The 19,201-nt window shown below is 48.4% G+C and overlaps 2 protein-coding genes across 4 annotated transcripts in view; both read left to right on the forward strand.

Moving 5' to 3' along the window:
- The first annotated feature begins 48 nt into the window (after window positions 1–48).
- On the forward strand, window positions 49–9,688 carry galnt12 (UDP-N-acetyl-alpha-D-galactosamine:polypeptide N-acetylgalactosaminyltransferase 12). 3 transcript variants are annotated; one of them, XR_011085806.1, is made up of 12 exons: window positions 49–677; window positions 897–1,066; window positions 1,783–1,972; window positions 2,043–2,228; window positions 2,313–2,430; window positions 2,506–2,682; window positions 3,169–3,300; window positions 3,379–3,480; window positions 3,602–3,751; window positions 3,861–3,997; window positions 7,140–7,227; window positions 8,460–9,688. XR_011085806.1 is itself a non-coding variant. In XM_049751805.1 (11 exons), the coding sequence occupies exons 1-10, from the start codon at window positions 355–357 to the stop codon at window positions 3,993–3,995; spliced, it is 1,683 nt and encodes a 560-aa protein (XP_049607762.1). In that variant the 5' UTR covers window positions 49–354; the 3' UTR covers window positions 3,996–3,997; window positions 4,131–5,330. The 3 variants fall into 3 exon arrangements, 2 of the variants coding, with proteins under 2 accessions (XP_049607762.1, XP_049607761.1); XM_049751805.1 differs by lacking the exons at window positions 7,140–7,227; window positions 8,460–9,688 and adding an exon at window positions 4,131–5,330; XM_049751804.2 differs by lacking the exons at window positions 7,140–7,227; window positions 8,460–9,688 and having other exon boundaries at window positions 3,861–5,330.
- Window positions 9,689–10,613: 925 nt separating this feature from the next.
- gabbr2 (gamma-aminobutyric acid (GABA) B receptor, 2) overlaps window positions 10,614–19,201 on the forward strand; it is a 55,526-nt gene continuing 46,938 nt past the window's right edge. The window contains exon 1 of the mRNA XM_049751743.2: window positions 10,614–11,571. Coding sequence (XP_049607700.1) covers window positions 11,251–11,571 — 321 coding nt within the window. The 5' untranslated portion in view covers window positions 10,614–11,250. The remainder of the gene's footprint in view (window positions 11,572–19,201) is intronic.

A 19,201-nucleotide genomic window follows, 5' to 3' on the forward strand; every position in this document is an offset into this window, starting at 1 on the left:
AAACATCGGGTGTTTTATTTTGAACTACAGGCGGAAACGGCACTGTCTGGAATCACAGCTATTTACTGAATCTCACGCCAAAGTTAGAATTGACCTCAATGGACTCATTCGCTCTCGCTAAATAACCAACCTAACTCGATAATCCGGGTAAATAAATAATCCGTGTAGGCTAATCCATTTATATTTGTCTCATTGGAATGAACGGAGTCACGTAGGTGTGAAAAGGGGAGCGAGGAGGAGGAGGAGGAACAGCGCCGCTGATGAAGCCGCAATTAGTTGAATCGAATCCACCGAGGAATCTCCACCTCAGCGAACACCTCACTCGGTTGCAGGCAACCAAGAAGAAGCCGCGACATGGCCGCCTGTCGACGGAACCGACTCAAACTTTTTCTCAGCGGCGCTGCCTTGTTGGCTTTACTTTTCCTCTACTTTGGCGAGCCTCCCGACACCGACCCCCACGTCCTCGAGGCACGCGAGTCGTACCTGAGGAGGCCGGTTTACGAGAAGCCGCCGTTGCTGCCGGACGCCCCCGGGGCGCTGGGCAGTGCCGTGCTGCTGACGCTGACCGGCGACGAGAAACGCAAGCAGGAAGAGAGCATCTCCAAGCATCAGATCAACATCTACGTCAGTGACATGATCTCATTGCATCGACGCCTCCCGGAGAGGTGGAACCCGCTGTGAGTAACTTTGGAAACAACGCCGGGAGAATGCTGAAAGTCGATCATTGACACTGCAGCTTTCCCATCATTCTGTTTTGTGAATGCTGAGAGCACGCAAATTTGTTCTTCACTTGCATGGATGTCACGCCATCGCTGCTTGAATACTGAGAGTCAATTGTGCAAACTTGATAGTTCTTTTTCTCAATTCTTGTGTGTTGCTGTGCACTTGGATTGTAGGTGCCGAGACGTGCTCTACGACTACCACCATTTGCCCAGCACCTCTGTCATCATCGCCTTCTACAACGAGGCCTGGTCCACGCTGCTCAGGACAGTCCACAGCGTCCTGGAGACGTCTCCCGACATCCTGCTCAAGGAGCTGATCCTGGTCGACGACTTCAGCGAAGCAGGTGACCCGGCGATGCGTCCTACACTCTTTCCCGCCGGCCTTTGAACTATTTTGGCTAGCCTTGTTTAGCTCACAACACGTTTGGCCGCAAAGTTGACAAATTACCCGCCTCACCCTCTTCTACAGTTGAGATGTGGCAATTAGAAAGAGTTTAAATTACTACTTCATGTGACAGATGGGCTGAAAACAAGTTGCTCAGGACTCGCCAGATGCTCCAATTATTGGCATGCCTTCACAGGTGTGTCGGTGTGAAGTACGGTGGTTGAAAAAAAATCAACACACAGAGGTGCCGAGAACTTTGCAACACAACAGTTGTCCTAAATGTTTTGTCAAATAATAATAAACCAGCTCAGTGGCCTAGTAGTAGAGTGTCCGCCCTGAGACTGGAAGGTTGTGGGTTCAAACCCCGGCCGGGTCATACCAAAGACTATAAAAATGGGACCCATTGCCTCCCTGCTTGGCACTCAGCATTAAGGGTTGGAATTGGGGGGTTAGATCACCAAATGATTCCCGAGCGCGGCACCGCTGCTGCTCACTGCTCCCCTCTCCCCCAGGGGATGGATTAAAATCACATGGGGATGGGTTAAATGCAGAGGACAAATTTCACCACACCCAGATGTGTGTGTGACGATGATCATTGGGACTTTGGGGGACTTTAATAAAAACAATTCTACCTTAATATCGCAATGGTTTGTTGTTTGTGTTTCTTTTGTAAAGATCACTTGAAAGAGCCTTTGGAGAAATACCTGAGAGGCTTGCGGAAGGTGCGCCTGATCCGGGCCACCAAGCGGGAGGGCCTAGTGCGAGCCCGCCTGCTGGGGGCGTCCTACAGCACGGGCGACATCCTGACCTTCCTGGATTGCCACTGCGAGTGCCACGAAGGCTGGCTGGAGCCTCTTCTCCACAGGTACAAGCCGGGTCGGGCCGGGCCGAGCCACCTCCTTGCCACACACCACGTAAACAAAGCCTCCCGCTAGGATCAAGGAGGAGCCAACAGCCGTGGTGTGTCCCGTCATTGACTCCATCGACTGGAACACTTTCAAATATTTGGGCAACCCCGGCGAGCCTCAGATCGGCGGCTTCAACTGGGGGATGGTCTTTACGTGGCACACAATCCCAGATCACGAGAGGAAACGGCGCAATTCGCCCATCGACGTCATCAGGTGTGCTTCGGCCCTCCCAAAAGGGGGCAAATGCCGTCCTCAACTTTCACGCAGAGATCCTGCAACATCTTTTCTCATTGTTAGGTCCCCCACTATGGCGGGCGGTTTATTTGCTGTGAGTAAGAGCTACTTTTCCTACTTGGGCACGTACGACACGGGCATGGAGGTGTGGGGAGGGGAGAACCTGGAATTCTCCTTCCGGGTAAGAAAAGTTTTGAATGCTAAGTGTTCAGTGTCACCACAAACTCAATGGGCATTACGCGCGGTTTATTTCCAGATCTGGCAGTGCGGCGGCAGCCTCGAGGTGCACCCATGCTCGCACGTGGGCCATGTCTTCCCCAAGGCGGCGCCGTACTCGCGCAAGAAGGCGCTGGCCAACAATGTGCGCGCCGTCGAAGTGTGGCTGGACGACTACAGGGAGGTCTACTACAACCGCAACCGTCACGCCCGAGCGGTGAGCCGGCCATGAACGAACACCGTTAGCCAACAGGTGTCGCCTGTCGCTCCTCCGATGTGTCAGCCGTGTAATCGAGCTGGAGCTGCCAGGATCAGGTGGCTTGTGCGCCTCCTGTGCCAAGTAACGGGTCACAAACACCCTGTGTAAGCGCCAGAAATCTCTAGTTTAGTTTGAGAAGGTGACAGCAGCTCCAGCAAAATGAGCATCTCTTTCACACAGCTGTAAAAGAACTGCCTCTTTCACACGGCAACATATTTTCATTTGCAGCGACTTGAGCTGCTCTCTTTCACACATTGAGTTTTCACCAAATGACCACTTTGTTCCTGCCGAGACTTGGCCAAATGTGTTTCACACAGAGATCAAGCAAATCGTCTTACACAAAAGACATACTGTCAAATCAGAGCCCTCTTTTGCGTGGTGGCCCCGCTAAATGAATGCCTTTTACACAGAAGCCTTTCAAAACGAACGCCTGTTGTCTTTCAGGAGAACTTCGGCGACGTGTCAGAGCGCCTTCGGCTGCGGGAGAAGCTGGGCTGCAAAAACTTCAAATGGTACCTGAACAACATTTACCCTGAACTCTATGTCCCAGAGGACCGGCCGGGATTTTTCGGAATGGTGAGAAATGGCTGCAACGAAGCTCATTTTTTGATTGTGGGGAAAAAAAAGTAGATTTTTTTTGTGTGTTTTTTTCAGTTAAAAAGTGTGGGCAAGGCAGATTTTTGTTTGGACTACAACCCTCAAGGCGAGAGCAAAACAGTGATTCTATATCATTGCCACGGCTTGGGCCATAACCAGGTTGGCAACACAACACACAAGAAACAAAAAAATGCCAATATTCTTTTTCCTTTTTGCGTACCTTCAGCTGTCTAATTGTCTACAAAATCCTGAAATTGAAAAAAAAAAAATGGTTTTGCAGTTCTTTGAATTCTCGTCGGACGGAGCCCTCCGTTACCACATGGGCGACTCCTGCGTGGAAGGCGACAACGTCAGTGCCTATCTGACCGTGCAGCTCTGCGCCAAAACCTCCGAGCCGGTACTGGCGCAACAGAAGTTCAACTTGAGGGAGGCAAGTATGGGCCATGTTCAGATCACACATGGAAAATACCTAAAGAGGGGTGTGTAGACTTTTCCTAGCCAGGGTTGTACTGAGCCCAATGCCTTGCGCTTGCTTGTAGGATGGCAGGCTACTGCACTTGGACAGCCTGAAGTGCGTGGAAGCGCTGGAGCGGACAGACCAAGGCGTACCGGCACCGATGCTGCGGCCGTGTTCGGACAGCCATTTCCAAAAGTGGACCTTTCAGCCCATGTGATGGTACCGTTCTTCACTTTTTGCCACCTCCTCACGTTTTTGCGTGGTCGGTCAGTTGGTTCTGACGAGTTCTTTGTGAAGACTGGAGGGATTCATTTTTACAGCTGTGTGGATTTTGCTGTTTTTTTTAATGAAGATGGAGAATGAAGTGCACAGTTTGCCCAGCAGAGAGCGCCCAAGCTCCTCCATCAAACTTGTTGGACAAACTTCAGAATCGGCCTGCTAAATGTTTACACTGAAAGGGAATTTGCCTTTTCGGGCGTGCAGCTTCAACAGACTAAAAACAAAGCCATTTTTTCAAGTCTTCGTTCTTTAGGTTTACTATTTTATTGTTCACTTCCCCTTTTCTACACTTTTGTTTGAAATTGTTATTCTATGTTCACTTGGCTTTCATTGTTTACTTCCCCTTTTCTACACTTTGGTTTGTATTTTTATTATTCTTTTTTTACTTGGATTTCTTTGCAGGATCTTTGGTCACACGTTGCAAAAAGGCCTCGTCTTTGATTCGGGGTGGCAGAACACGGTGCGCCCGTCTCCAATTGCACACGTGTCTTTAATGATAATGCAAAACAAGGCTCTCCATGGGGGTTGAGGCTTTGCAAATGCTCAGGCTTCAGTTGTCAGGGCGACGGAGTGCCTGGGCCATTTCTCCGCCGCATGCATGTCGCTTGATTTGAGGTAATCCCCAATACCCAGAACAGCTCAGGAGCTGCACTTGCATACATTAGACCAGTGTTTCCCAATCAGTGTGCCGCGGCACACTGGTGTGCCGTGAGAGATGTTCAGCTGTGCCGTGGGAAATTGTCCAACATTAAATACCGAGCGAATTGTAAACAGGATTACCAAACCACAGGTCAGTTAACGCAAGGCTAATCGTGCATGCGTGGCAAATCGGAGAATCTTGAGAATCTTTGTGTGTGTTGCTGTTAGTGTTGGCTCGTGAGCGAACGATTCGTTCAAAGGAACAATTTTTATTTCAGTGAACAAGAGTGAAGGAATCACTTCCTGAAGCGAAACGAAGAAGAAAATGACGTTTTCGTTCCGATGGAAATCAGAGCATGTAGTTCAACGGGAGAACCTGGATTGTTCCTAAAACAGTAAACAAAGCCATATTGATTCTTTTGGATTCTGATCACAATCACTTTCAATAGTTTATTTCTTATACTGTCTAAAACCTTTTTTCAAAAACTGTCACTTTCATTTACAAAAGAAATACAATTTGAAGAATATTTAGTATTTATCTTTATTCAATTATTCGACTCTCCATACATATAAAGGAATAGGTCTTTTGTTGTAATATAACTGATTTTAATATAGAAGCTGGTGTAACACTTAACAGATTTTTGTTGGTGGTGTGCCTCGAGATTTTTTCCAATGAAAAGGTGTGCCGTGAATGAAAAAAGGTTGGGAAACACTGCATTAGACGACATATTTTGACTTCCAGGAGGGAGGTTGAAAACATGCCAGTCCCTCACAGATTCCAACATCAGCGGCCGAGAAGCAGCTCTTGACATCTACCAGCTGCACCGTTGCGTGTGCGTGCCATGATCCCGTGAGATGTCCAAACACCTCATAATCAGATATTGATTTGCTTACAGGATGTAGAGTAGAAAAAAATTCAGATTCCCTCCCACCCCATACAAGTCTTAGAAATTAGGCTTGATACGTTTCAAGCCTTTTTAGAAGATTGAACGCTTTTGCGAGCGATCAAGCTCCGCCTCCCTTTCCTTTCTCCTTTCTCTTCATGCCATTCCTTGATTGCTTGCTAAATGGGCTCCCTTTCAGAAACGAGGACCCAATCTCAGGTTGCGTGCACTTCCAATGCGTTGTTGAGATCGGCGCTTCTCAAACCAGGGTCGATAAGCCGCGACTTTGGGCTCTGTAAAATAATTTGAAGCCAGGCAAGCACGGCTGTTCAAATGGACGTGACTCAGGGTCACAAAGCATCACGCTATCGTTACCTGACCGCTCCACAAGAGGGCGCAAAATCCCCGTATGTGCACCCATGGTGCTTATGTTCAATTTCAGGGTACTTCGGCCCTGCGTTGTTACGCCGCGCTTAATGCGCATGCCAGAAACCTTGACTTTTGGCATATTAAAAGCTCTGATAGGATTGTTTTTCTTCACACCTTGTCCCAGATGCCCCAACCGGGGTCTCTTACCTCCACACGCCCTCGAATACTTTGACTCCCGCATTTGACAGCGTGTGATCAAATTGAATTCCGTCCGCTCTCTCGGGGTCCCCGGTCTCTTCTCAGGTCAAATGCTTTTCGAGTGTGTGAATTAAATGCTGAGGCCGTTCCCCTCCCTCCTTCTTGTGAAGACCGATTACTGAAAATGGCGCTCTCAATATGTAAACACTTTTAAAGATCTTTAAAAGTGTTTACATATTGAGAGCCTGAAAATCAATTTTCTAGCCAGATTTTTTTCTGTAATTATTTTGTTTGTGGGTGTGGGGGGGCGCCACTAAGCCAAGTTCCTGACCTTTTGCCATCGAGCGGGCTCAGCGTGGCGGAGTTGCGCAAAGGGCTGGGTGAGAAGCGGGAGGGCAGATGATGAGCTAATTGTTGGCACTCGTTGCACACACCGCCACGACAACCCGCCGTGGATCTCAGCGGTACCATCCTGAAATCCAATTATTATTATTTTTATTTTACTTTTTAGTGTAGTATATTTGTATTCTGGTCGTATGCGATATATATTTCACTTGTAAGCCTAAGTGTGACCAGGTCACGCTCGAGTTGGATTATATGGGGCCTGGTCCAGGAATGCAGGGTTACTGGCACCAGGATGTATAGATACAGCTGGTGGCCATCTATGTAGAATCAGCAAGGCAGGCTATCGGGTCAGAGGTCATCCAGCAGCCCTCGTGTGTGTGCGTTCCAATGAGGTGGGGGCGCGGGGTATAAAATTAGAGGGCGGGAAGACTTGGGGGGACTGGACACTTTTGGCTAGAGAGAGACACTTCACTCTGACATCGGTTGAATAAAATCCTTTCCCAATCAGCCGTGTGTCACTGAAGTTTTCCTTCCCCGAGCCAGCCACCGTTCCACCACTTGCTTTTGCAGACCAGCTGACCACTGAAGAAAATTTACCACATTAGCATTGTTCATTAAATGCTTTACTTTTTCCTTTCCTTGTATAGCTGAAGAATATGCACGTGCAGCTCCCGTTGGCCGTCACGTCTCTTTCTCCCGTCACCGTGGAAACCCCAGAGTGACACATGGAAGCAGGTACAATTTTCTCTTTCTTTTTTCTGTTTTTTCACCCACCAGTGAGCATACGCACACACAAGATTTGAGAGACGACACAAAATCCATCAAGTAGAGGCTGAGTCAGTCAGTGAGTGAGTGGCAGGTGGACTGCGCGGCCCCCGAGACTCTTAATGAAGAGGCCTGCCTGTGTGTGTGTGTGTGTGTGTGTGCGTGTGCGTGTGTGTGTGCGTGTGTGTGTGCGTGTGTGTGTGTGCACGGGTGCGATCGATATAGCCACAACAAGCGATTTAATGGTACCCCACACACACACACACACACACACACACACACAAACACAACACACAGCCCCTGCTGCCATCGCAGATGCTTCTTCAGGCTCATTATTTTTGGTGGGATTGTGCCGTTTCACAATTTGCATTTTCTTCAAATCTTTGCGAGTTCGAGTTGTGCAGGTTTATGTAGACCCTCCCCCCATTCCCTTCAAGCATATTGGCTTACCCCCCAAAGTTCTGGATCTTTCCCTTTTCTCCACACCAGCCATTATGTCTTAATCAGCAGGCTGCCCCATGGCGTACTTGTACAATTGCCTCTTTGGTTTTTGTTTTGGGTCTTCTGCCTTTCCAGCAGCTTTGGCATGCGAGTGGCACCTGTCTGTGGGGAGCATGACGTGAAGCTTCTTGTGATGCTTTGCATCCAAAGGCCACCCATCAAATATGAATGAAGCGCCTCGCTTCCTCATCTATCTTTCATGCCTTTCATTTGTTGGGGCTACGGCGACCACAAAAATGTTTTGGGGATGTTTGCGCTTACTTCGGCAGCAGATGCTCTGCTCTTTTAGATTTGAAACCAAGAAATAATAAGAAAGACCAGCAGTTCAAATATTTGCGCAAGAGTGATTTTTTTGTGATGTCATTGAGTGCAAGCTACAGTGTTTTTAATTTTGCGTCGGTCATATGTAAGCCACCGTGGAGCAAGCTAATCCCCGGCGCCTTCTTTCTTAGCGGCTTGCTCGTGGTAAATTATTCAAAACTAGCATGACAACAATCTAAAAAAACCTGCAAGGCTCTGCATAAAATATAAGTGTGAGAGCTGCATGGTAAAAGCCTCCAATTTGACAGTACGGATTGAAATATCGAAATTGGAAATGATGCTGCTCAACTCATTTTCTGTCCTAAAAATAAAATCCTGCTTTTTTTTTTTTGCTTCAGTGCAAGCATTTTTTGTTCTTACCGTCGGGTCTTCACTTGCAGTTTGTCTCCCGAGAGGCGCTTGCAGTGCCGAGGCACCCGACGACGGTTGGCAGCAAACGGCGAGAACGCGTCTCGGTTCAATCGCAGCATATTCGACCCTCGGGCACATCACTCTAAGAGCCATTACGTAAGACTTTCTTTTTTTACCCCCCTTTCTTTTGCTAATCAAAATGGCGTCCTCCCACCACGGCGCACGCCTCCTTTGAAGCTGCCTGTTTGATTGGACGCGCTCGTGATTTAATTTGCATTGTGGGAGAAGAGGGAGTGCTGATAACCTCCTCTGACCAGGACAAATGGAGCATGGTCGTGGTGTGGTGCAGCATAGAAGCCCCGCCTCTTTCAAGAATATCTTGACGTCCTTCAGCGCGACTTTCCCGCAGCGCCACGGGGGCATGATAGCGCCGTTTAATGGTACAGAACAAATGTTTTGTCGCTACTTTACCTGAATCGTAAATGTGTCCGTCCCTCGCTGACGTCTTCCTCCAAATGATTTTTCACTTTGGAGGACATTTATGCAATGCACTTTTTACCAAGATCAGAGCATGTTACCCCCCCCCCCCCGAAAAGCTTTGGCTTCTGACCTCTGTCCAAGCCGCCATCCATGGTTCTGACCATTTTGAGGGTATTAAGGAGACTGTCCTCCTGTTTTCAGCTGAATCGCTAGCGTAAGAAAATGTTGAACAACTTGGGCAAGAGATAGAACCACATTGTGGTTGTTTTGCCTGTGTTAATTTTTGTCCTCTTCTGTCCCCTAACAAAGCTTATGTCAGTCTGCAAATATCACAATACAAACAACCGCAGAGGGATTATTTCAACCCCCCTGTGCCAGCGTGAGCACGTCCGCCCGCCCTTCTGCATGGCCGAGCAGACGAACAAGACGGGTTCGGGGAGAGGAAAATTCAAATATGAAAACTCAAACTGCAGTCAAAGAAAAGTGACAAACTGCAAAAGAAAATTATTTCAAAAAGCGGGGCATAAAAATGAAATACTAAAAAAAATGGAGAAAATTAAATGCAGAAAATAAGCAGAGAAAATAGAAAGGGGAAAGAATTTAAAATAGAGCAAAACTGAATGAAAACTAATGGAAACAGTGCTAGCTAGCTGTAGCATGCTAGAGAGGGCTGACATCAAATTGCAATCACAGCGGCCCGAAAAACCTTCCCCCCTGTCGAAGCTGATGAGTGAAAAAGCTTCCGTCACATGACCCCCGCTGCCCCTCCCCCCCCCTCCCTCCACTGGCTCTTCTCTTCCCACGCCTGTTTAACAATCCCATGAATTATAGCGCAATCCTATTGTATTTTTTATCGGCGCAGGGGCGGGCGGGGGCTGCGGGGGAACTTAATCCTCTCGCTTAGACGCGTGAATAGAAAAAGCACTTGGCCAGCCTCCGACCTGCAGGAAATGCGGCTAATGGACACTCTCCACATCGGCGTGCGGGGGCTTTGCAGCCCACAGTCTCCTCTTGGATTTAATTTGAGGGTCAAAATGAACACGAATCTCGAATCTCAATCTCTGAACAGTTACGTCTCCTCAATCTCCACTTGGTTGCACGTTGCCCACAGTCTCCTCTTGGATCCAAATTGATGTCACACGTGCTAATGTAATCTCACATTCAACGTGTTATTTTCACAAAATCATCTTGAGCCCTACTGTGGTCAACAAATAAAATTAAATGCCCAAGAACTGCAGAATTACACTCCATAGTCGCCTCTTGGATGCACTTGGCCCTTAATCTCCTTTTGGATAAACCTGCTCTACCTACTATTTGTTTTCTTCTGAGAGAATATGGAAGGTCCCTGGCAGGTTTTTGCTGCCTTGTATTTGGCGGAGGGACGCATGCAGTTAAATCCTTCCCGGCTGTGGCGAGTCTGCCTTGCAAAAAGCCTGCATGTATCTGCATCCTCTCTCTCTCTCTCTCTCTCTCTCTCTCTCTCTCTCTCTCTCTCTCTCTCTCTCTCTCTCTCTCTCTCTCTCTCTCTCTCTCTCTCTCTCTCTCTCTCTCTCTCTCTCTCTCTCTCTCGCTCTCTCGCTCTCTCGCTCTCTCGCTCTCTCTCTCGCTCTCTCGCTCTCTCTCTCTCTCGCTCTCTCTCTCGCTCTCTTTTTATGCTCTCTCTCTCTCTCTCTCTCTCTTTTTTTTATGCTCTCTCTCTCTTTTTTATGCTCTCTCTCTCTCTCTTTTTTTTATGCTCTCTCTCTCTCCCGCTCTCTCTCTCTCTCTCCCGCTCTCTCTCTCCACCTCCGCATCCTCCCTCTCTCCTCCTCCACATCCCTCTTGCGGGCAACGGCAGCACAAGTGGCAGCGTCAAGCGGTGCTTTTCTGACGCACCACCCGAAGATGAGCTTCCCTCCCGCGGGCTGACTCCCTCGACATCCGCTGTCCACCCCTTTTCCTTGCTTGCTCTTCCTCCTTTTGTAACCCGGCCTGCTTTGTGGCCCCCCGCCCCCTCTTTTGCACCGCGAGGATTGCGCACGCTTGGCTGGGAATTTACTTGCTGGGAGTCGTCCACCTTCCCCCTTTCTTGTTGCTCTTCTTTTTTTGGGCTCAACGTGGTGTCAGTCATTGCTCCCCACTCCCTGCGCCTTTTTCTTGGGAATATTCTGCAGTGCTTTCTCTTCTCTCCCCACTGCGGGGGCTGCTGCGGATTTTCGGCGCCCTCTTCTCGTCACCGGGGGAGGGAGGGAGGAGGTGGGGGCGAGCCACGCATCTTGGAGTAGCTGCGCCCGGATCAGAAACGGCGATGCCCACCTTGTGACTTGGGGGATCGCCCCCTAACCCGCCCCTCACCCGAGCATGGCCCCGGCCCGTTGGGAGCGCGGCGGCCGCCGCGCAGCGCTCCTCCCCCTGGCGGCAGCCGCGGCAGCGTGCTGCCTGCTGGCGGGCACCGCGCTGGCCAAGGTGTGCAACGACCGCACCAAGCGCGGCCAGGACAACAGCTGGTTCGCCCGCAACGGCGAGAATTTGCCCATCATGGTGCTCATGCCCATGAACGAGTCTGCGCTGATGAGCAGCATCAGCCAGGGCATCGAGCCCGCCGTCCAGCTCGCCATCCAGCACATGAGGGAGTCCCGCAAGTACAACTTCTCGCTCATCACTGAAATCTACGATACCGAGGTGAGTGTGCGCGTCTGCGGAGGCGACAACGCCGCGTTTGCTTCAACGTCTCAATCGAACCGTGCGCAATTTGAGTCCGCTGACGTGTTGATTGGGTCAATGAAGAGACACAGTTTCCGAGCCTCACGGCGGCTTGTCCCCCATTGTGTTGGCCTTCTGCATGGAGATTTCAGGGTCAAGAGGTTTCGGGGTGATTTTGCTGGCAAATGGCCGCTGACGTCAGTGGCACCAAGTCTGATGCTGCCTTCGCCTGATGCCAAAACATCATCAGGCCTCGCGATTTGCACAGGCGGCCGGGCGCCACGGCCCACGTCAGGCGCGCCTCCTCTCGGAACCGTCTTCCCGATTTTACCATCTGTAAATTGAAGGCAAGGTCGGGAATGACTAAACGAGCACTTGGTGTGAAACGAGCCGCATCCTGCGTATGGAAGTGTGTGCGGTGCCGCATCAGTTGCTATGCCAACGCAGAAGGAAGGCGCCAGTTGGACTCAACTATCCGTCCATCTGTCGTCTTTGGTGCTGTACATCATAGCATGGTTACGCCGCTTCTTCATCTTTGCTGGCTTTTCTTTCCATACTCTGATTTTTATGATCTTACTGTTTTAAAACTTTGTTTTGTTGGGATAAGCGTATCGGAAATACGTTCAGGGCTGCATGAAGCCATTTCACATTTAAATTGGTTATTTTTGGAAGTGTTGGGCCCCGAGTGCGTTGTGTGCGTGTGTGCAAGCGTTGGGATTTAGCCAGACAGATGTAAGTAATCAGTTCCCGAGCAGAGGGACTTTATCCCTTCATCCCCGTCGGTGGAGCCACTGGTCACGCCAGTGGGGCCTGCGCCTTAACCCTGGAGGGTCGCCATGAATTCTGTGGTCAGAGGAGCGTGGACTTGTTCTTTTGATGATTTTTTTTGGAGTAGGTAGAGGGAAGGAAGCATTATGCATGGAGCGAGGAGTTCAGTACAGCGCTGCTCCTTCATCTTCATGTGGAATATAGCTGAGCTGAGGACTGATACTGTAGCTGGCCGGGCTTACAGGATCAAGACTTTGGATGTGTGTGTGGGGGGGGGTTCCCGGTGCTAAGCTAGTGCATAGGCTAGTCAGCGCTGCCTTGACATTCCAGTACAGTCCAGTCACAATGGAGCCATTTTCTTCTGCCCTCCAGGCTGAATAATGCTCTTGTTCTGTCATCTTACATCATCCGCACAAACTAGGAAGTAGACCGCTGACTACTTCAAAAAAAAAATTACACCATTTATAACCCCCCCCCCCCCCCCTCCCGTTTGTGTTGCAACAGAATCGTCTCCTTGCCCCAATATCGAAAATAACGGCTATCTTCCGTCATTCTTCATACCCGGAAGTAGCCGGCTACTTAAGTTGAGTTTTTCCGAGTTAGTAAGTGTTAGTAAGTGTTAGCTTGAAACAAGAGCGCAAATAGCACTGCATTATGATCTAATAGGAATGGCGAAGCTGACCATTTCCTCTTCCTGTGGAGAAGATGATCCCATCCTATTTCGGGATCTCCATCTCGCGGCTCTCGCCGGCACTCTCTCACCGCTCTCTCCGTTGGTCCCCGGAGATCCTTTTGTGCTGCTGTGCATTGATCCCACTATCTGTGCTGGGTCAGTGCATTGAGACGTACTAAGCACTTTTGGGACCCAGAACCCAACCCAGCCCCCCCCCCAATCCTCTCCCGCTTGTCTTGTCTTCCCTCTCCACTGAACTTTTTCTTGACATTTAGATGATAGACGATGTCAAAAAGGTGCCGGCCATGTGTCGACCAATACGTCGAGTAAGAGGGTGGAGGGGGAAATCATTCAAGTTTTTCTGGAACTTGTCGTTTCATGGAGACACAGAAACTGACAAATGGGACTCTGCCATTTGCATTTTGGGCCGGGGTGCTCATCACTAATAGTCTGAGTAAATAATGATCTGCATTCCTGTTTAGAGTTGTCCGTGTGGTGTATCGCTTGCACGCTGTAAAAAGTGTAATGGTGGCCTGGTTTTGTGTGTAAAACACAAACTGGCTCCTCCACACATTCATACATGCATATGGTGTGCGTTACGCCCCGCAGAAGTGCCCGGGGACGTGAGCATGTGGCGGCACCACAGCGGCGCCAGATTGCGTTTTGCTAAAATAAGCACGCCCACCTCAGTCCACCCTCATGCCGCCACCAGCTCCAATATTTTCCACCACACGCGTTCAATTCAGGTTACCGTGACGACAAAAAGTGTAGCCACGTTTGCGCACGTTTGCAGTCGCAATGAATCTTTTGTCAGCCGCCCAAGGTCTGCCCGCGGCCTCAACTACTTTCACAATAAAAGCTGTCGTCAATGACAAAAGGGCAAATGTAAAGGTGCCCAAAACGATGCGACAGAAGGCCGGTCGTTTGACAACCTCTATAAAACTCGCAGCAGTCGTTCGGCGACCTTCTCATAAAAGCGAAAACACACAGACTTGGAGAAAGTGGGGCAACTCTGACCGAACTAAAGTGTGAAATTAATTGACTATCCAGCTGTGCTTTTGTTTAATACAAAGAAATGATTAAAAATTGCAAAACTGTGTCTCTGGTTTGTCATACGAGCTCTACAAATTCTGCCTGGCAACAAGCGACTAAGAAAGCCGTAAAACGATGTATCACTGTATATTTGGTAGGCTTCGGGGTTAGCTTGATGGATTTAGCGATACAGGCACGGGAGGGGGCACATGTGCTTGTTGCCCCCAGAGGAGCGGCAGGCGCTTGACACCATCGCCTCCCAGAGGATGGAGATGTTTGTTGTCATGGACGCAGCTGGGACATGTTGCCACCGGCGGAGAAGAAAAAAAAAAACAGTGCTGTTGCTATTTGACTTCATCCTCCTCGTCGTTATCTTCGTGTCAACACTTTGCTCAGCTCTGACGAGCCTACCTGACTTGACCCAAAGGGAATTGGCTTCCTCTGGTAAACTTGCTCCAGTGCAGTAAAAATGCAAATTCTTGTCAATTATGTCACGTCACTTTGGAGAAAAAAAAATAAAAATACATCCCGACATCACACGCCATGGTAACGGCTCCATGTCGCCGTTCTTTCCTTCTTCTTGTGATTGGACCATCACACAGCAGCAGCTGTTCTCACACCCTGCGCAAATATTATCTTGCCAAAATAAATTGGACATTTTTAGATTAGCATGTGTGTGTGTGCGTGTGAAACGTCAAGTCAGTTTTATTTAGATCATGCTAATTCACAACACAAATGATCTCGCATGCTGCTATGACAGTTCAGCATTTGTGATTGGCCGATCTGGTTAAAAGGACACAAGGGTGGTGAGCAACATGATGCTTCACCAAAGACTTTTTTTTCCACTTTGTAGCAACGTTCATTCCCACTCCTTGCAAAATAATAGCAATTAGCAAAACCATTAGCGCCATCAGCCACCTGAGGGTGGCCAATATAAAAAAATAAAAACTATATATAAAAGAAAAACCACACACACACAACAAGGAGAACAAAGTGACGCTAAAATGCATGCCATCGTTGATGTCTCCCACGGCTGTCAAGGCCGCCCCCCTGCGAGGCAAGGCGAAGCGACACCCCGCCCTCCACGCATGTTAATGGTGCTTGAAAAGGTAGCGTGCATGTATGCATGCATGAGGCGGCTGAATGGTGCTAATTGCAAGCAGATGAGGTGGCCACCCAGCAGGGAATGCTAACAGCCCAAAGTACGCCGCTTATAAATCCACATTTGGTTTGGTTTATTTTTTGTTTCCACCAAGAAACAAAGAAAAGGAGCGCTCCTAACATGACAATAGTGACAGAAACGTAATGTCAATTGTTAATACCGTATTTTTTGGACTATAAATCGCGTTTATTTTCATAGTTTGGGTGAGGGGGCGACTTATACTCAGGAGCGATTTATATGTGAAATTATTCACAAATTTTCAAAATTCAAAAATCCACGATGTAGTGAAACCGCGATGAACGAACCGCGATGTAGCAAAGGATTACTACAATCTGAACTGCAACTGCGGCGCATATGTGGCCGTGTTTCACATAAAGGACAAAGGATTCGATCACGGGATTTAATGACTTGGAGTGACAGAGATTGTTTGATGAAATTGTTGTTTATAATTATATGGGCCTGTGGAATATTTTGAAGTGCAACCGCCGTCAGCGGCTCGCACCCGGCATTGTTGACATAAAGGACGATCGATGGATTTAAAGATTTGGAATGACACAGATGGTTTGATAATATTATTGCTTATATAATAGTTATTTGATATACAATTTATATATCGTTATATGGGCCTGTGGAATAATTTGAAGTGCAACCGCGATCAGCGGCGCGCCGCACATGCTGCATTGTTGACATAAAGGACGATCGATGGATTTAATGATTTGGAGTGACACAGATGGTTTGATATTAATATTGCTTATATGATAGTTATTTGATATATAATTTATACATCGTTATATGGGCCTGTGGAATGATTTGAAGTGCAACCGCCGTCAGTGGCACGCACCCGGCATTGTTGAGTGCAACCGCCGTCAGCGGCGCGCACACGGCATTGTTGACATAAAGGACGATCGATGGATTTAATTATTTGGAGTGACACAGATGGTTTGATAAAGGTGTTATTTATGTTATAGTTATTTGGGTAACTGTCAATGTTACGTCAGGCACGTTCTCAGCTCTTTGTTTGTGTTTATGTCGCATTAGCATACCTATCGTTTAGCCTGTTGTTGCTCGTTCATGTCTGTTCTTGGTGTTGGATTTTGTCGAATAAATTTCCCCAAAATGCGACTTATACGCCGGAGCGACTTTTACATGTTTTTTTCACTTTATTGTGCATTTTATGGCTAATGTGACGTATATTCCGGAGCGACTATTAGTCCTAAAAATACGGTAATTGCAATGTTTCTAGCTAGCATAACCGCAACTTTGGCGGTATTGAGCCAAAGTGCACACTGGGATGAGTGAGGGCCTATCCAAAAAGCTTGTGAATGGAGTGGCGGGTGGAGGGAGGGAGGGAGAGAAAAAAAGAGGTTCAATTGCACTCACACAGAGCACAGTTGAAAATATGATTCGGGCGCGTAGGAGGAAGCGCAAAAATCAATAGGATGCACCGTGTGTGTGTGTGTGTGTGTATGTGTGTGTGTGTGTGTGTGCGTGCGTGTGTGCGCGCGTGTGTGTGTGTGTGTGTGCGTGCCTGCGTGCCTGCGTGCGTGCTGCCAACAGTGGTATCCGACTGCACACGCAATCTTTTTGCAGAGGAGGCAGCAGCAAGTGTTATGCATGATTCTGATTCATAGTGTATAAAAGGCTGCTTTGTGTGAAGAACACACAGCAGGTCAAGCTTCGGCATGCCGTCCGCATTCTCTTTGAACCTATCCTGTCGTTTACAATTCATGCAGGTGTCAAGTTGTCTTGGCATATTAGTTCACTCACGTTGGCACAAAGTTGAAATACTCTACGAAAATCCGAACACAAATGGTGCTGGTTGTATTTGCAGTGGATTGGACAGCAAAATGTCACGTCCACGCGTCGTTGAGGAAAAGACGCGTCGTTCGCTTCCGGAGGTTGACGGGGTGGCGACCGTTCTTCTCTCTTTTGATAGAGGGCGAGTGTAAATGTCAGCCGTGTCTGCTCGGGGAAAGGTTGCCCACGCTGAAGAAGCCCTGACAGATGGCGGAGGCTTCGCCAGTGACCACAACCAAAAGAAAAAAATAATAATACAAACACGTCGTGGCTCACATGTTTTTATGGCCTTCGTCTTGTGGGCAAGCGTAAATCACTCGAAACAAAAACACTCGCTCGTGGTTCAGTATTTGAAGGCTTGATCATGAGAAGAAAAATCCATAAACGCTGCTATTGATTTCTTCAAAGTTGGCCTTGAAAGCTTCAGCTTGCTTTCTAACATGTCTGTCCACTGTACGGTCGTCATATTTAAAATATTGATGAGTTCAGAAAGACAAAAAAGTCAATGTTTACTTGACATTGTGACTTTTTTTCCTCCGTAATGACCTTTTCTGAGATGTCGAGTAGTTCTTGTCATGAAGTGTCCTCTGCTGCTTGTTGTGTGTTGTCTTGACGGATGGATGGATGGATGGATGGATGGATGGATGGATGGATGGATGGATGGATGGATGGATGGATGGATGGATGGATGGATGGATGGATGGATGGATGGATGGATGGAGAGAAAAAGGAGCTTTGAGCTGCTTTAATCTCCTTGTGATTTTGTGTGAAGAGAACATGAAACCTGCTGTGTCTAATCTGCCCATTTGGCTCTTGGCCAGATGACGCAAAGGCACGCTGAGAAAAAGAGCGCGGTGCATGCGCGCCAGGGAGGAGCTCAAACGCAATAAGAAATTTGATTTCCTAGGAACTCAAACAAAAGCTTTTAATCCAGCGCATTTTCAAGCAAAAAATGTGGGATACGCTCGTTGTGAGCTCAAAACGTGTCCGTTGTCTCGCACTGCTGCGTTTGATATCCATCCCACAATCCCACTTGGAAGCGGCCTTCTGCTTGGCTTGCGGCGCTAGCTAGCGTGTACCGCTAAACCGAGCTTCAGTTTCTTACTTATTTTTTTTGCTTCCTTTCAACAAAAAACAATCAAAGTCTATATATGTAATCATATGTAATGCATTTTCTGCTTCCTGACAACGTGTGTAATGTGCGTGCGCAGTCAGTTTCCGTTCATCCCCCACAGCGCCAGCCGACATCTAATTGGCTGCCGCTTCTCTCTCGCATGTGCTAGCAAATAAGGTCGCGCATGCACATTGGGCCATCCTGTTTTATCTCCAAGCTCTCGATGCGTGTTTCGGGAGCATGTTGCATGCAAGCATGAATAATGGAGGCAGGACAGTCCAGGGTTTTCCCTCAGCGTGCGCGCGAGCATGCGCGCGTACTGCGTGTCTAATGCGAGCGGTTGTTTGACCTGCTGGCTTCGGCGAGAGAGCAGCGAGTCTTAAATAAGTCGCCCTCATCGTGCTGATTCGGCAGCGTCTTTCGCCCTCCTCCGCGGCGCCGTTTCAGCCGTCAACGTGTTTCCGCGTCTGCGTAGTGTGTGTGCGTAATGACATGCAATAAGCGGGGAACCTGTGATTGACAGTTTTTTGTTTATTAGTGGAGCACAGCCACATCCCCGGTTTGTAACTAAAATTATCTGCTTGATTATTTTTCCATTCAAACTTCTTTTTTGATCATCGTACGTGTGCCGTTCAGGCTGCCAGCATCTGTGTAAAAAGTACCAGGCAACTTTCTTCCATCTTGCCGTTCACTTTTTTTTTTTTTTTGCCGTTAGGCACGTTGGAGCACAGCTGTACACCCCCCTCGGAGCCCTGGGCTCTCCTGTTACCTTCGGGGCGCCTTGAAAAAGTGGTAAAAGAAAAGGCAAACAAACACCTGAACCCACTCTGAGGGCATCTTGGGTGGAGTGTGCGTGTGTGTGTGTGTGTGTGTGTGTGCGTGTGTGTGTGTGCGTGTGCGCGTGAGTGCGTGTGCGTGAGTGTGTGTGCGTGTGTGTGTATGGGGGGTGTTTTTGAGATTTTTTTCAAGCTTGTCATTCAAGCATCCTGCCTTTTAAAGACATTTCACGCAGAGATACCACAAAATGTGTGGCTCACCTGTCCGGCCACATTCCATGACATTC

The sequence above is a fragment of the Syngnathus scovelli genome, chromosome 19, assembly GCF_024217435.2.
Source record: "Syngnathus scovelli strain Florida chromosome 19, RoL_Ssco_1.2, whole genome shotgun sequence".
Classification (NCBI taxonomy): Eukaryota; Metazoa; Chordata; class Actinopteri; order Syngnathiformes; family Syngnathidae; genus Syngnathus; species Syngnathus scovelli.

Coding starts and splice junctions, on each gene's coding strand:
- galnt12 (XM_049751804.2), top strand. CDS start 355: ATGGCCGCCTGTCGACGGAACCGACTCAAACTTTTTCTCAGCGGCGCT. Junction 2,229..2,312: donor TCGCCCATCGACGTCATCAG/GTGTGCTTCGGC, acceptor TCTCATTGTTAG/GTCCCCCACTATGGCGGGCG. Junction 2,431..2,505: donor ACCTGGAATTCTCCTTCCGG/GTAAGAAAAGTT, acceptor GTTTATTTCCAG/ATCTGGCAGTGCGGCGGCAG.